This window comes from Tasmannia lanceolata, unplaced genomic scaffold (genome assembly GCF_043159265.1).
Source record: "Tasmannia lanceolata isolate RefF3 unplaced genomic scaffold, GAP_Taslan_0.1 ptg000015l, whole genome shotgun sequence".
NCBI lineage: Eukaryota > Viridiplantae > Streptophyta > Magnoliopsida > Canellales > Winteraceae > Tasmannia > Tasmannia lanceolata.
In genome coordinates, this window is record NW_027518692.1 from 57,680,319 (window position 1) to 57,698,622 (window position 18,304).

An 18,304-nucleotide genomic window follows, 5' to 3' on the forward strand; every position below is an offset into this window, starting at 1 on the left:
ATTCCTAGATAACACTAACATGTATTGTCCAACGTGAAGCTGTGAGGTTGATCGGTTACTTTCCAGGGCAAATATTTTTCTATCAATCACATTGCCTGTGTCCAAACGGATGCCCGCACAGTGATAATGACTACAATAATGCAACCAGAGATATTTGTGATAGAATACAAAATCTGGCCCCTCATGGAACATTTGTTGGACCACCGTGAGGCAACCAACATGTTCCAAGCATGGTTTCAAATTTTGGTTTCGGAATGCGTTTCACTCTCTACCGAAACCGAAATTTCAAGGAAATTTCTAATTTCGGCTGAAATTTTGGGATAATATTAAATAAATATCAACATTCAAAATTTTTGGGTGAAATCAAATCCTTTAAATTTCGGACCAAATTTGGGGATAAATGAAATTTCAGATTTCGGTCAAAATTTAAAACCTTGGTTCAAATGTGCATTTTTTCCGATGCCAACCAAAGGAAAGTGAGTTATTGAAGTAATAATAAATGCTATAAATAACAACTGTAACAGTTTTCAGTTTTTCACCGACTCGAACATTGTGGCTGTCATCACTCATCACATGCAAAATCTGCCTAAAAGTAAACATGTGTGGGTGTCATCACATGCTAAAGATAGCTGAGACATGTACCACGCTTTTGTTCTCAAACACGTTTATTATTAGAGAACCGCTTCCCACAACTTCATTTCTCTAGGGAAACATTAAATTTGTTGTGTATATGCGGGAAATACAATTTCAACATAAGAAGTATGTGCACTGGGGTGGGGTCTGGTTTTTACAAAAATACCCCCATTACGAGAAAATAACAAGAATACCCCTATCTCATAAAAGATAATATCCACATTTTCCATGAGATTGAAATATTTTATTATTTTATATGAGATAAGTTTATTTTTGTCATTTTTATGAGATAGTGTATTTTGTTCATAGGATCGGTGATCCTAACCTTCCAATCTATGCATTTTTTTTATATTGTGGTGTCCATTTTAAACTTCCTCAGATCAAAGGGTTAAGATCATTCTATGGGGAAGATTTTACGGGCCCACACTATCTACATCAGGACCCGACAAACAGATGGTAGGATCACCCAAATAATGTGGGCACTAGTATTTTTTTCATTTGTTGGGGGTGTGGCTAGAAAATATTTTTCATAGGATGATCCTAACCCCCTGATCTATGTACGTAGTTTTTTATCTTGCGGTGTCCACTTTAAACCTCCACAAATCAAAAGGTCAAGATCATTCTATGGAGAAGATTTTACGGGCCCACAATATCTACATCAGGGCCCAACAAAATGAATGGTTTGATCACCAAAAAAATGCGGCCGCCAGTATTTTTTTTCGGGTTGCACGTGCGTGCGGAGCCATCCACCATATAAATTCTCTTGCATTAGATGGGGTCTTTTTATCATTTTCTATGAGATATAAGTATATTGATCATTTTTTATGAGTGAGTGTTACTTTGATAATTTTCTATGAGATAGGGTCTTTTTATTTTCCATGATATATGAGTATTTTTTTATTTTCGAAGAGATATGTGGAATTTTAACACTTTCTATTGGATATAAGTATTTTTGTCATTTTTCATGAGATATAAGTAGGGGTATTTTCGTTATCTTTTATGAGCAGGGGTATTCTTGTTGTTTTGTCATGGTGAGGGTACTTTTGTAAAAACGAAACCGTCGCCCACTTTATCCTCTTTTGTTGAAATTGCAACTGTTGAAATAAAGTCTCGATTACAATCGTTGCTCCGGTAATAAATGTGTTTGAGGATATAATCGTGGGGCGCATGAAAATAGGTGCTTTAAATGCTCCTTAACGAGTGCCCTTAGCAAAACCCAAAAATAAAAATACATAGTTCAGTTTCCCTTGGAGGAACCCGGGAAGATGCCTTAGAAATGAAGGCGATGTGATAATTAGGTGAGAGTCAATGATAATTGTTAGGTTTTCGGTGTGTCTTTGATAGGATATTTTCGCCTTTAAATTTTTTATCAAATAAATACAGTATGCCCGGTTTGGACTGCACGAATTTTCTGAAAAAGTTTGGAAAAAAAAAAAAAAAAACTTTTCCTAAATTACATGTTTTCCACGGAAAAAAAGTAATTTGAACTCACACGGTAATTCACTTGCAGGGACCAATTATCAACTCTTCTCCAACCAAATTGTGTCTATTATTATTATCGGATTCATTATTTTTGGTTGTGGCGCCTTCACAGCTTTTCCATTGATTCTATTGGAATAGCCAGAGTAACATTAAGATTAGTTCAAATTATCTCAATCAAGAATCCCATGATCTTTTCCATATGTATCCCATGATATTTTGAATCATTAAGATTAGTTCAAATTATCTCAATCAAAGAATGTAGTTCTGAGTCATAAGTTGATATGTGCTTATGTTTATGGGTAGCTTTAATGTAGTAGTTATGTAGTTGTGTTTATGTAGTTTAGGGTTGTGGGGTTAGTTATTTGCGATGTATCTTGTTAGTGTGTAAATGGGCTTGTGATGTGGCATTTCATCTTGCTTGTATTTATGTAGTAGCAATTCTATGAAGTGGGAAGAAGAGAATTTTTACAGCAGCAAAGGAAACCTTGTTGTAGGACAGTCATGGTTCCTCTCGAATTGAACCTCTAGGAGGTTCGGCTGCCTCGAATCAACCTCTTTCCCTTATCTATTTCTGTCTTTTTCTTGTTTATTTGTGTTACGGCCAATTAGGCACGTAACATAAATTTAATGGGAAAAGGGTAAAAAGAGTGACGGAATAAAATTCCGAAATAAAGAAAATTGTCTGGATTCAAGAGGAGAGAAAGAATCCAGTGGGAATATTGGATAAAAAGTAAATAAAAAAGGAACAAAAGAATAAAAGCGTGCCTAGAGAGTTTAAGATAGGGATGACTAAGTAAGAAGAGACAATCAACAACGAATGGACCAATGAACAACCAACAAGATGTATCGAAGGGGCGGCAATGTTGTGCCGTGATCAACTAACCGAACTCACTACTCTTTACCATCGTACATTTACCGGCAGTCATAAAATAACCGCCGGCATATGCTTAACAATACAAGTGTGCTTATAAAGTTGCAATTTTTACAGGTGGTTTTTAGTTTTACATCTAAAAATGCACTTATACCCGCGGTCTTTCTCAAGCTCCGGACAAAAAGGTCTTTCATTCCCCCATTAGTTACTAGGGCAGCACAAAAAATCGGCCAAACCGATAACCTAACCGAACTGGGCCTTTCGGTTTGGTTCGGTTCAGTTTTTCTAGGCATTGGTTCACTCACGTTTTAGAATTTTACCGAACCGATCCCATTGGTTAGGTTCACAGTTTTGGGGTTTTAATCCGAAAATTAACCGAACCGAACCGAGAAATAGAGGAAAAGACGAACTGATTTTGTGTCACTATTAAATCTAAGGTGAGTTAATACTTTATATCATTTGCAAAGAGAAAAGGGTGATTTAAACAAGAGAGGTTTGCCTATATCAATTCCCTAGATTCAAAAGTCATGATACATTAATACATTCACCCCTTCCCCTTAGACCACCCCTTAGAAGTGTAAAAGATAAGTCATAAATACTTAGAACGGCTGTCCAAGAGAAGAAAAAGGGGAGGGGCACAAATATGGATTGAGTTACTTTATTTGTATTAAACTTATTTATGACTGTGTATTTGTGTTGATGACTTGATTTGGATATGTTCTAAAGTTGATGGTTGGTTGATGGCTGATTTGGATAGATAAACCTTTTTTTAATAGAGAAACATATTTAGTTGCTTGATTTGGATGGATAAACCGTGAACCGAACCGAACCGAACTGGTCAAAATAGGTTCGGTTTGGTTCGATTATACCCCCATTGGTTCGGTTACGGTTTGGATTTTCTCCAAACCGATGGGATCGGATCGGATAAAAAAAACTCCATAAACCGAACCAGACCGAACCATGTGCAGCCCTATTAGTTATGAATAAAACTTGGCTTCATATCCATTTGGAGGAAGTTCCTCCAGACCCCTTGCTAATAATGTAATAGCAAGGGGTGTGGAAATATCAAATCCTTTTGAAAATAAAAAGTCGCCATGGATTTGATATTTCCCCACCCCTTGCTATTAGAGGAAACTGGAGGAACTTCCTCCAAACTGTTCTAAAGCCAAGTTTTATAGGTACCAACGCTAGTCTCTCTATGACCGCCTGTGAAAAAAATCCCGCAAATTTATTTATTTTTAATTTTTAAAGTGCCGGGCCTTGCCTGCCAAACCCTAAAGTTCATTTGACACCCCGCTTTCCTCTAGATGAAATCCCGAATGCCTGGAGATTCTCTTCACGTTTTCCCCTTCCCCTGTTTTTTTTCTTTCAAAACCTGTTGTGACCCTCGAGATGATCAACACCAGTGGGAGTTGTTACTTTATCCACCACCACCGTCACTTTTACAGCCACGGCCATCACCTTTACCTCCAAACCCTATGATGCTATTTTTCTTTCAAAAAAGTACTACTGGTATAGTAGAGCTTGTCTGAAGTTGATCAGATCACTAGATTTGCCCCTCGCCTAATGCTTTTATTGATTGAAGATGACTGAATTGGATGTTTCAAAAAAAAAAAAGATAACTGAATTGGATTTTGATCCCAATATATTCCACCATCCAATGTTGTATTATGTTAGAATGAAGGTAAGTTTATATAGAAATCCTTGAATCTATTCATGGAAATATGCTATCCTACTTAGATAGGGATTTGCTAGCGTCCATCGCTGAAGGCATTTCGTGGATAGGCTGTTGCATGTGAGAGCAGCCATATGAATGATGACAAAATCTGCTGTGGCTGCTCTCACATTCAACAGACCATCAGCGAAATGCCTTCTGTGATGGACGCTGGCAAGTCCCACTTGGATAAGTTTATATTGAAATTATCTTGTCCTGTGTTCACTATTTTGTTTCGGTAATATCCTAGTGGTGAACATCTCCATTATGAGAAGAAGGTATGCCATGTGTTCTTTCCTCCCCATGAACTGCTGTTAGTGTACATATGTGCTGATGCATATGTACATACATCACATACAATGAATCTATCTATATATGATAAAGAGGAAGGGAGGTTTACTGTTCACTGCTGATGTGGCAGCCCTCCCCTTCCTCCCTCAAATCTACGTGGCAATAAAATTCCAATGTGGCAATAAGAAATTAGAATTATTTTTTCTTTTCCTAACATGTCCTTTCCCATCCCAAATATTATTCGCTTTCGAAAGTAACGGCTTTAAATAGCAACGCTTCCTTTATTTTAGCCATTAATATCTTATTAAAATTTGAGTTACCCTAATAAAATTCCATAATTTTGGAAAGGACACAATTACCATCCTTAAATATAGAAGTTTTTTTCGTTTGGTATTCCTTTCATTTGGTATTCCCAAATTCATGGCCACTTTACTAACGCATACATCCCACTATTTATGGAATAAAGTCATTTCAATAAAATCGTTTCTTATTCCAAGATTTTGTTATTCCCTTATATATTAGATAACGTATCTGTGTTTGTGTAATCCCTACATACATGGTGGCAGGTTTTGATCGGGATGCATTTGTTTATGAGAATTAGCCTTCCCAATACTTTATCATGGCGGAGAAATATGGTCAGAGGGTTGTTCTTGACCTATACGATGCCATCAAGGAAGCCAGTACCATCATGTGCTTCTCATGTCTCTTTTTATCTCATAATTTATTTTTGCATCGTTTTGTTCTCTTAAGAAATTATAATTAATCTATTATTCATTTCTTTGGGGCAGTCTAACCAAAGTACTGTTTAACCAAGGCATGAATCTATAAGTTCTCTTGCTTCTCTTTCGAAATTTTCATGTGACATGTTAACAATAAGTATTTATGACAATAACCCCTTTTGGAAATGTCACTTTTATGAATTCATTTCCGTTTTAGCACGTTGGTATTGAGAGAAATCATGGACTTTGGGCTTTTTCTCTGCTCACCCTCTTTATAGTATGATAGGATTTTCAGACAATTTAAAAATGTAATATAGGGTGTTGGGGTGATTTAAGCCCTTTTTGTTAATGAATTTGAGAACGGGTTGTGATTGCGAAATTGGTTATTGGATTTCCAATTTATTTTTCACCGTCTCATCTCTGATTCCAAACTGATTTAAACCTATTTAGGTGTTAAAATTCTGATTTTTTCTTTCACTATCTCTTTCAACCCATCTGATTTGTTCTTTAATCAACTTTTATTTTATTTTCAATCTTAATTTACTACCAAATCGTGCATCGCACGGTTGGACCCACTAGTATGTGAGTGAATGGAAGAATATGTTCATGAAAATAGATGGATAGGTAGACAATACACGGTTGGATGGATGGATGTGTATGTATATGAAGCATGATCAAGAAGACCCATTAAAGCTTGTACTGTTGCAGCCCAACTTTTGGTTCATTGTGTTTGTAAGGCCATGGTGATGAATGATGACATAATGTGCACATAGTCAACCGATCAGCTTTTACCTAGACCAACCATCAGCTTGTAATTAATGGTATTCTTGCATTAATCTTAACTCCATATTTTTTTGCATTTATGGAAGATAGTGTCGGCACTTGCATCATCAGTAATGAGGCAGAATACACAACTTCGAAATATAGAGCTACTACATATCGTTTATTCTCAAGGAGGCAGAATTACATATTGATTCTCATCCTTTTCTAGTCATACAAATGACCAAATTGATAAACTTTCCTTTCCCATCTGATTGATACTGGACAACATTCTGCTCATATCTTCGGAACAACTCATCAATTGTCACTTCTCCAAACTGACTAGCAAGCATGGATTCCGAAACAGCTCTTATACACTTTGAAACGTTTTGCGCACTTGCCAACTTATCAAACTCAAATGTTTCCTCATTGTCATCTTCACTACCATCCCAATTAATATCAATTACTTCGAATCGATCAAGTCTAAAGGATCCTTCTTTCTCGATCGTAGACTCGAGTTCTTGAATTGAAGGTGCATAATATGGTAGATTAAATGAATCCACTTTCTCCTTCTCAATGGCTCCCTAAATTGGAAAAAAAGTAATTAGCAGAACATAGAAAACAGTAATATATGAAGATGTAATCATGCTTAGATGAGAGAGAAGGGGGGATTAAATGGTTACCCTTTACCTGTGAGACCAAGTCATTGAGAGCTTGAGCCAGCAATTCCCATTGGGAAGAACATTCACTACTAGAAGGATCCGAGTTTCTTCTGCCACAAAGTATAAGGACCATACGTCCATCACCAGGTACTTCTTCCGAGCGTGACTTTAGAAACAAAGAGAAATCTCTCTGAAATTGGGCGAAGTATGCTTTGAATACACTGGGAGGGCTTGTCTTTGCTAGGTAAATTCTGCCCTTGTTTAATGGGATGCCCATTTCGTCTTGAAGCCCTTGAGGAACCTGGCATGTCTTAATGCTTAAATTAGGTCCTCTTTAGAACATAACTTTCTTACATAAATTTATGATCTTTGAAGTTTGAACAAATTCAAGTGTACATAAATTAATGTTTATTTGTACCTAAATTTATGTTTATGCATGAGTTTCCTTTGTGAAGTGTCTATAATGCATACGTCTCTTTCCTTTGTCATTCGGTTTCTTTCCATAAGAAATTTCAATTGAAAGACTTTTTCCATTGGAAATTTTCACTGGAATTTTTTTTATGATGGATTACTTTTACAGCAGATGCATGCATGGGGGTCGATCATTTACAATACATGTTTTGATACGGTGAGGCCCATCATTTAACATCCATGCATAGCATGGGTGGGGACTGGGGCCCACCATTTTACAACTCATATTTTGAAATGGTAGAGCTCACCATACTAGTAGTCTAGCTATAACCATGTTTCTTTCTGAAATCATTCATCTTTTTCCCATGAAATTTTTTTTCCTGCAATTCTTTTTTTCCACTCCTACCGCTATTAATAGGGGTTTGCCCATTACAAATTCGGTTTTCCAGAATTATCACGACTAATTAGGGCCCCCTACAAAAATGGTTTCGTCATTTTATCACTAATAGGAGACCCTGCAAAATCGGTTTTGCTGATTTACCACTACTAATGAGGCATTTTGCCTGATTTACCACTACTAATTAGTAGCCTCGTACAAAACTGGTTTTGCCGATTTACCACTACTAATTAGTAGTCGCATGCAAAAATGGTTTTGCTGATTTACCACAACTAATTCGGAGTACTGTAAAAAATTGGTTTTGCCGATTTACCATCACTATTAGGATTGGCCGATTGGGTCCCACCATTTTATACTTATGCATAGCATGGGTCCTGAATACTATTATTATATATAATATGGGATTTGCTAGGCAATTTCGCAGCTGGCTTTTGCATGTGGGACAGCCACCTCGTATGAATTAAATGAGTAAGACAAAATTTTCCAAAAAGTCAGCCTTTGTGGCTGCTCTCACATGTAAAAGCCCGCCAACGGAATGGCTTTCCTAGAAATTTCCTAGCAAGTCCCGTATAACATATATACTAACCATGTTTCTTTCATCATTATTCATTTTCTTTCAAAGAAAAAATTTATTAGAAAACCTTTTCCATAAAAGATTTTAATGGAATTTTTTCATTTTCTTACATCTCATTCATAGCGTGGGTGGGGTTCACCATTTTAGAGCTCATGTTTCGATATGGTAGGATCTACCGTCTCTACCCAAGCACATGCACATGTTGGGACCCACCATTTTAGATCCATTATTGGGTCCACCAGCTCCACCCAAAACTGTTTTGATAAATTGATCATAGCCCTCTGATCAAACCGTCCAAATAGATTTTTTTGGTCTTTTTCTATCACTATTCGGTTATTCGGTTATAACTGCATAACCGAATTTTTAATCGGTTCAGTTTCGGTTCGGTTTTTGTAAAATTCAGCTCGGTTTCGGTTTCCGAAATTTGATAACCGAAATTATTTCGGTTATCAAATTTCGGTTATTTCGGTTCTGTTATAACCGATTGAACACCCCTACTAACTACTAATTTTTCGGCCTGTTCGTTTTTGTAGCCTACTATCCTTAGCAACTGGTCCTATCATTTTGCACCTCATCTTTTGATTGGATGGGCCCTGCAATTTTACACCCATGCTTAGTGATCTCTGTCTCTCTCTAAAGAGTATATCATTTGAAACCCACTAGACATTTAACGCATAAAAATTTAAACCCTGGTGGACGGTGGTGTAAACCTTCTTTGGTATATTTGGAAGAAAAATAAACGTTGGAATTAACAAGAGAGAAAGAAGAGCTGCTATATACATCATGTCTGCTTGCTCGGTTGGATAACTTCAACCAAGTTTAGATAAAATCAAATTCTAGTTTCTCCTAAAAACAAACTCCTCTATACTACTCTAGATAAAGCAAACTAGTATCATAGATACACTCAACCACTACCTAATAACTATCCAACTTTAAACAAATAACAAAAAGAAACAAGGACTCTAAGAGAGTGGTGATTAAACGTTCACAGGTGGTGCATTGCAACCACACTACTTGGCATTAGAAAAAAAACACAAAAATTTAGAAATCCCCAACTCTTATAAAGAGAAGATTTCCTATTTTTAGGGGATTTGTGAAAACCAAATCTTTCCTAATGAGTGTTTCTAAATAGTGATCTCTGTCTCCTTCCCTCAACCCAACTGTAATGTCTTTCCATATGAAAATTTCTATATTTGTGATGAGGAACTGAATATATTTCCAAAAAAAATCATTTTCTTTGCAGCAACAACATAATTTCTTAAAAATTATCTCTTTTTCTTTTAACATATTTCTCTGGTCAGGGTCCTGCCTAACCCCAGCTTACTCACCAAAAAAACTATATATATATATATATATATATATATATATATATATATATATATATATATATATATATATATATATATATATATATATATTAAATGGTCTTGAGGACAAGAAGAACATAATATAGAAAATTTGCATTTAATTGAAAAAATGCAAGAATTTTCGAAATGTTTTGCAATTTTTAAATTTTAAAACAGGGCATCAAAAAAATTACATTTTTCAGAAGTATCTTTCAATTATTTCGAGAATTTTATTACTTCTTGGAACAAAAATAATATGTAGCTGAGTGACAGCTGAGTGGGTGAAAGTACTGACCTGTGAGAGCCAATGGAGACTATTAGAAGAATGAATAAAGTGTAGACTTTTGCTTGGGAAAAGCCTCCCATAAAAGGAACCAGCCACTCCTGCCAAGAAGCACTGCTCCAAACCGACCCCTTTCTCTACATTAATTTTCTCATAGAAACTTGGTAGCATGTATCTGAAAATAGTGTTAAAATCATTCCCTGGAAGGTCATTCAAGAACATTTGGAACTCCGGCAATGGATGGCCCAACTGTCGACATTTCTTCTCCATAGTATCTATAATATGAGATATCACAAAGAGGGTGTTGGGTCCTGAAGAACAACCCAAATCTGCAATGCTCAACTTCTTAGGGAAGGAGGTACAATAAAGATCCAATATAACTTCTTCTACAATAGGCCTCACTTTGGTTATTGCCGTTCTCTGTAAAAAATGGAAAAAAATTGGCATAATCAAATCATGTAGAAGACCATTAGGGGAGAGAGAGAGAGAGAGAGAGAGAGAGAGAGAGAGACCTGTAGTGTTGAATTATTAGCATAACTGGTTTCTCCCTCTCCCCCATTCATGTGAAGAAATTGTTGAACTTCCATGGCAAGGGCCTCCTGCAACTAGAGAAGAAGATAGCCAATGAAAAAAAACATAGCCTTCAAGTAGGTATTTATAGAGGGAAAACCCAAAGTTTGTTGCTGTAACAAAAACAAGAGGAATGATAGATGTCGGTTACAATTAATGATGTGGAACCAATCGAGCGCCTTTTCCGGCTCTTTATGCAAGGGCTCCCTTGCATCTATCATCGCTCCGAAAATAATGATCGTTTAAAAAAATTCATATGCGTTATTATGGATAACACTCCTAAAACGGGCGGCTTAAGATAAAGACCCGGTGAAAATGACCGATCAATATGACCATTTTCACATTTTTGTGCATTTGTGGGAGGCATGCTCTCTTATTAGTGTTTTTTTTTTTGTTCACGTGTCACAATAGAGTAGTGTTTAAAAACACAGATGTGACACGGAACGTGGCAAGGAAAAATCCTTGTCGACTCGGCGCGGACATGGCCAAGAATGCGGTTGACAAGGCTAAGAACGCGGTTGACGCGGTAATAACTCGGGAGAGTCAAAGGAGTTTATTGACTCTGTAGGATAAAATGCGGAATGCGGATGTGGTGCAACGCGGAACGCGGAACGTGGCCAACGTAAAAAGGAGTCGACTCAGGCGAGTTCATTGTCGAGTCAAGGAGTTTTTAAACACTGCAATAGAGTACCTCATTTTGTTAATGAACCAAGAAACTAGCAAAAAAAAAACACCCCACAAAGCAAACAAAGGCAAATCACCAAGCACAAACAAGAGCACAACAGATTTTACATGAAAAACCCTGTAACATGATGGAAAAAACCACAGGACAACTCCAAGAGAAATCCACTATAGAATCAGAGGGGAATACGGGCTTACCTCGAACCCCTTACGAGGACTTCAATCCCTTTTTCTTGGCTTTCCTTCTTCCTTCTTATGGTCTGCCTCTTTCAAAGAAGATCAACCATTTTGGTAGGGTTTCAAAATCCTCATATAAGTAAGCATCCTTTTTATACTTTTAGCAATATCCTTTTTTATGTGGTAAGCCATCTTCATGTCAATCTTCTCCGCATAGGAAGTTTTGCCTTAATGCACCGTTCAGTGTAAAAAATGGATGCAAAAATTTCTTTTATGTCATAAAAATGAACATAAAACAAATTGGGAGATGATATTTTCACTCCCCCTGCATTACGCGCACGCTCCCCATATAATGTGATTTGATGTCAAAAAGCGTTAAAGTTACCCACTTTTCATGTCAAATCACGTTATAAGGGGAGCGTGCGCGTAATGCAGGGGGAGTGAAAATATCATCGCCCAACAAATTTTACGTCCACTTTACTTTGAAAGACCGAGCCTACAGCTCTGTTTCTTTCTACGTAAAAATGGACGTAAATTTTGTTTTATGTTCATTTTTACAACACAAAACAAATGTTACATACATTTTTACATGGAAAGTAGTGAAAATTTCCACCTAAAATTGTGCTCCTGGGAATCCAAAATTTACTTTGGAAAACTCGCTTTGACCCTATAAATGGAAGGACCGAGAGTTTTTCGCCTCTCATATTTAACGGCTTTATGCCAATTATCCCTTTTTCTGGTTGAAAAATCTTGGTTATCGACTTCCTCTTTCTTGGTAAAGAGAGAATCTCAGTCCCCACAAGATATCCAAACACACATTTATCTTTGATGTAGAAGGACCGAGAGTTTTTCGCCTCGTATTTAGATTATCCCTTTTTCTGGTCGGAAAAATCTTGGTTACCGACTTCCTCTTTCTTGGTAAAGAGAGAATCTCAGTCCCCATCCTACAAAGTGCGCTGCTGCACCATATAAAAACTCCCCCAAGAGATACCTAAAACACATTTATCATTGATGTAGTTTTTTTTTTCCCTACAGATACACGCATCACCACGTGTATCAGGTAAGTCGGGGCGGGATTCAAACACTCCTCAACGGGGAGCAAAGCCGTGACTTTATGCCGAAGTGCCACTGTGGGTTCCATTGATGTAGTGTTGTACAAGGTTTGCCGGCAAAAATATCATTGCTTCTTTCCACATTATTCCACGTTGCATTCATTTTTTGGATATGCAAATCTTACTTTTTGTGGAGAAAAGTACGGAATGCGTACCATAGCTTCGAGCAATTATGGATTTCGGGTACCTTTTAAAACAAGAATTAAACACGGGTGATTCTTCAAAAAGGGGTGGGAAAAGGACCCCAATACCCTTCTGACAGAGTCCTCGTATGTTGCCCTCCCGATGGATGAGAACGTCAATCATTATCATCAAAAAGTATTGAAGTTGCCCACTTTTTATGGAGTGCATGCGTATCTTTTGGATAATAAAGGCTAACGTCTCTTTTGACTTAGAACGACGACGTTATTGAACATTTTATTATTTCTCACGTCTCTTTTGGCTTAGAATGCCGCCGGATTCTTGAGTGCGCTGCCAGAATATCATATACGCCGCTAGATTCAAGAAACACCCATCGTTCAAAGATATCAAGTACACCGCCGGAATATCGAGTATGCTGTCGGATTTTCTGGGTTCAAACATGTGTTCCAAACATATCGAGTACGCCGCCGGAATATCGAGGGGTACACCAGTGGAAATAGGGTGCACACCGCCGGATTTTAGAGTACGCCACCAGAATATCTAGTACGCTGCTGGATTTTCTGAGTTCAAACATGTGTTCCAAACATATCGAGTACACCGTCGGAATATCGAATACGCCCCTGGATTCTAGAGTACCCCACCGGATTCTAGAGAACATCGCCAGAATATCAAGGGGTACGCCAGTGGAAATAGGGGGTGCGCCGCCGGATTTTAGAGTACGCCGCCGGAATATCGAGCACGTTGCCGGATGTTCTGAGTTCAAACATGTGTTCCAAATATATCGAGTACCCCACCGGATTCTAGAGTGTGCCGCCGGATTCTAGAGAACGACGCCGGAATATCAAGGGGTACACCAGCAGAAATAGGGTGTAAGCAGAAAAAGAGTGTACGCCGGCGGAATCTCATACATAGAGGCAGTATTATTAGAAGACAGTCACCGTTCCATATTGATTCCCACGTGTCGTGGATCCAACCGTCTATGTATATTGGCGACCACTAAGATTTAAAAGAACCCAAGGGATTCTGGATTCAAAGCAAGATTTCAAATCGAAACCAAACCGGATGTGTATAGAGGCACCAGCGTTCCAAAAGATTTTTCAACACGTTTCAAGCATCCATCCGTCTCTAGTTATTTCCAATGGCGAAGATAGAAACGAACCCAAGGTTCTGTCAGTTCAAATAAACATTCAAACGAACCAAAAGAAGCCTTGTGAAGCGCGTCATTTAATGGGCAGTAATGAAAAATGAGATTTATGTTGATGTCAGAAGGATATCAGGGTCTTTTTCCCACCTGATTTTGAAGAATCACCCGTGTTTGATGCTTGTTTAAAACGGTACGCGAAATCCGTAATTCCTTGAAACTTGAGCCCTCATTCTGTACTCTTCTCCTTTTTGTGTCTCTATCATGAAGCATCCATACGTTTGTCATCCTATTTTTTTACATGGTTAAAGCTTTGAAGCTTTGAAGCTTTGAAGTGCATCATACTTCTACTCATGGTTTCAAATTTCGGTTTCGGAATGCGTTTCGGACCTCACCAAAACCCCTGCCGAAATCCGCGGAAAGTAAATTAACAGCTATTATTTTTGGCTGAAATTTCGGGATAATATTAAATAATTATCAAAAATCGAGATTTTTGGGTGAAATCCCTTAAATTTCCGACGGAATTTCGGGATAAATGAAATTTCGACTAGAATTTCAAAATTTCGGCCTAAATAAATGACGGTTTCGGGTAGTAGCGATTTCGGTTTCCCGAAATTTCAGATTTCGGTCGAAATTTAAAACAATGCTTCTACTTAATAGTTTTGAAAGATTCTTATGATAGTACCTATGGAGCCCATTATATGAATGGTGTGAGGCTAAAGTTGTCTTTTCCTTTAAAACACTCTCCACATCATTTTTTAAAATGAGGAGAGATGTATTGATATAAAATGAAAGCATAGGAAAGTGAGGTCAAGTGATGGATACAAGATGATTTGAATAGTGTGGCCATTAGCCCTCGATCTGTAATCCGTGATGATTTGAATATGGCCATTAGTGAAGATCATCGCGTGAAAATCACCATACTCATATTGCACACACCCACTTGCATTTGTTTTCCAAATTATAATTATATTTTTTTTTTGTATAATCAAACTGGTTTCAAAAGGATGCCTTAATCAATTGCATGGGATGTGCATTGGGGTCATTGGAAGGGAATGGGCCTTGGTGGACCAACTTTTTGATGTGGGTGGCCTATCAGGTGGTTGACAATATCACACCTAGTGAAAGGGTGGTTGTCTTAGGAGGGTGCATGTGATTGGTAGTGTGGGGGCCACGGAGTGGCCGGAGCAAACGAGTCTCCCCTATGTGTTGTCTTAGGCCCCTGATCGATAATCTAATGGACCTTATTGATAGGCCGTGTTCAAAATGGAGTAACCTCTCCCGAGTGGTGATGGAAAAGCCTTGTCAAAAAAATTGATGGAAATGGAGAGACCTCTCCCGAGTGGAAATGGAAAAGCATTTCCAGGAAAGTTGCTAAAAATAGCAACCACCACCCTACGGGAGTATGAATGCTTCCCCTTAATCAAGAAAAGCACTTTCGCATGTGCTACAAAGAGAGTTACAAGTCCGGACCGTCCAGTAGACCTGGCAAACGGGTGGGCCGGGCCGGGTCAACCCGCGGGTGATGCGGGTGCGGGTGCGGGTCATACGGGTCGGGTTATCAAATGACCCGCATTTTTGCGGGTCAAAATTCTCTGACCCGCGGGCACCCGCAAATAGGCCGCAAATATGGGATTGTAATCACTATTTTGCATATAATTTTCCTGTAATTGTCATAACATTCTACGTTATTTGTATTTTTTTGGTAATTTTACAATCTATCACCATTTCTACGTAATTTTTCATTTAACACTTTATAGTTTCGCTATTTTACTTTTTTCTGGTGTTGATTACTTTTTTTTACCTTTTTACATTTGCTACCAACATTTTCGATGAGCGTATATGTGCACCCACAATGCCCACTTGCCGAGAAATTACCAAAAGAGAAGCTTGATAGCAAATTATAATAAAATAAAAATCACATTGAAATGTTAACAACACTACTGGGCACTCTCACTTGATTAAAAGTATGGTATGGCCCACACCATAGGATGATCCAAACCGTCCATTAGATGGGCCATAGCCTAAATAGGTTATGCTCCAAAAATCATTTCCATAGGATGATCCTATCCCTCCAATCTTGATGTTAGAGGGTTGATCCTAACCCTCTATAGATCGGAGGGTTAGAATCAACCGATGGAAATAATTTTGGAGCATAACCTATTTAGGATACGGCCCATCTAATGGACGGTTTGGATAATCCTAGGGTGCCGGACATACCGTACTTTTTATAAAGTGAGGAGTTCCCTCATAAAAAAACAAACAGCGTGAGTGACGATAACATTCTCACAAAAATTTAAACATACTGTAATAATGCGGGTGCCCGCGGTTTGACCCGACCCGACCCGTGTTTTTGCGGGTTGGGTCACCCGCGGGTTGATTTTTCACGGGTCACGAAAACTTAGACCCGTGCCCGCAAATTTGCGGGTGGGCCAGGTCAACCCGCGGGCACGGGTCACTTTTGCCAGGTCTACCGTCCAGAGCTCTCTTCCAATCCACCCCTATTTCCATCCATTCCAATTGATTTTGAGCACCCAAGTTTTGCAGGAAATCTCTATAGGATCAAAGTCAATTGGGATTGATTCTGCTGCACTCATCGATTTTCAGGTACCCATCTAGGGATAATCAGGTCCTCCCATTATGGCTCAAGGCAAATCTCCCTCCAACTTCTATTAATATCAGAGCTAGATTAGAATTTGAAAGGAGAGAGGATACTTACCCAAGAGGAAACCACAATAGTGATCTTTGAGAAAATAAGAGAAAGGCCTTTAGCTCGGTTCTTGAATAGCCTGGTGTTTCCATCATTCCATAAGATCCATGTCGGACAATAACAATGCCACTCGCCCTAAGATTCTTCCTTTGGAAGGCCCTTAGCATCTCGACATCTTGAATACACCATAAATAGAGAATATTGTAGAGGTGCAACCCGGGTAGAGTTTTGGGAGTTCGGGTTGATGAGCTTTCACCATAAAACTGGATCACGGATATGACCCAAGTTGCACCCCTAAAATATTGATTTAATGAGCATGCAATGCATGTCATGTATAACATATATGTTTCCTCTAAATTAAGAGAGCATGTGATGCACGACTTATATAAAAGATATATGTACGTGTGCAACAAAAATATGTTGGTCGTGACATATAACCTCCAAACCCCCCAAAATAATACTATCAGTTCCATCTCATTTTTCTCTACTTTATGGGTCTGGACATTTTATTTTTTTATATAGGTAAGCTGGGGTTTGACGGGGACCCTTACCTATTTATTAAGATGAGAAAGATATTACAGTCAAGGGTACAAAACACTAATCCTATTACAAGAATACGGATGGGATAGAAAGCAAGAGACCAAAAGTGAAGATCAAAGACAATACCTAACATCCAAAATGAGTGATAGAGTTTTGAACTCTATCGTGGAATGTCTCTGGTCACATTATTGTAGCCCCGCATGGACCATTTGTTGATCCATGTGCTCCACCTTCCATACGAGTCATACATTGTTCTTGTAGACGATGGCAACAAAAGGAAAGTGATATGTACACTCCCGTTCCTTCCCTGGGCCACATGCGTCGAGTGGATTTACAACTACTCTTTTTACACTATAAGGGGTGGGCCAGGGAAGAAAAGAGGGTGAATATTTCATCTCCCCACAAAAAAAAAAAAAAAAAGATACTTTAGTTTTGGTAGGTGGAAAGAAACCGGAAAGATGATCCTAGCCCTCCGATCTATAGAGGTTTCCATAATATGCAGTTCCTCTATAGATCAAAGGGCTAGGATCATCCTATGGAAATGATTTTTGGGGAAAAACCTATTTACGTTGTGGCCCATCACATGTACGATTTGGATCATCCATTGCGTGATCCGTACAGTTCATTTTGAAAAATACGGGACTACAAGGGCTTGCACCATATAAAATCTCACATACATAAAGGTCACGTGATCATTGGGTGAGAATCGACGAAAGTCGGGCTCAGCCTGATCTTTTGATGGATTGAGCTGATGTTTTGATAAGTAGACCCGATTGCAACCCATGACATCTCAGGAGTCGGATGAGTATTTTGAGGTGTAAGGGGTATCATGTTGTGTCAATTCGGAAACAATGAGAATTCATCTGAGTCTAGTCCTTAATTTGGAATCGTGTACCTTGATCATGGTGAAATCTTGAACCAACTGTTCAAACTTCTTGGCCCACACATTGTCGACAATGGCATGGGGGAGGTATGAGCACCAGAGATTATAAGGGAACAGTGTGAGAAGTGAGAGATTCGGCCTATCTTATAAGGGATTGGTCTCGTGGAATTTGTGACCTTATTCCTCAGTTTTGTGACCTAATCTGAT

General features: G+C 38.4%; 1 protein-coding gene across 6 annotated transcripts; it reads right to left on the reverse strand.

The window, feature by feature from the left end:
• Positions 1–6,516: 6,516 nt before the first annotated feature.
• On the reverse strand, positions 6,517–16,935 carry LOC143846226 (putative jasmonic acid carboxyl methyltransferase 1). 6 transcript variants are annotated; one of them, XM_077354653.1, is made up of 6 exons: positions 16,684–16,935; positions 11,592–11,653; positions 10,655–10,741; positions 10,155–10,562; positions 7,160–7,432; positions 6,517–7,053 (listed from the first exon to the last, which is right to left on the reverse strand). In XM_077354653.1, exons 3-6 carry the CDS (start codon positions 10,727–10,729, stop codon positions 6,688–6,690), a joined length of 1,122 nt encoding a protein of 373 aa, XP_077210768.1. In that variant the 5' UTR covers positions 10,730–10,741; positions 11,592–11,653; positions 16,684–16,935; the 3' UTR covers positions 6,517–6,687. The 6 variants fall into 6 exon arrangements, with proteins under 6 accessions (XP_077210768.1, XP_077210766.1, XP_077210767.1 ...); XM_077354651.1 differs by having other exon boundaries at positions 10,655–10,747; XM_077354652.1 differs by having other exon boundaries at positions 11,592–11,659.
• Between the last annotated feature and the right edge of the window lie 1,369 nt (positions 16,936–18,304).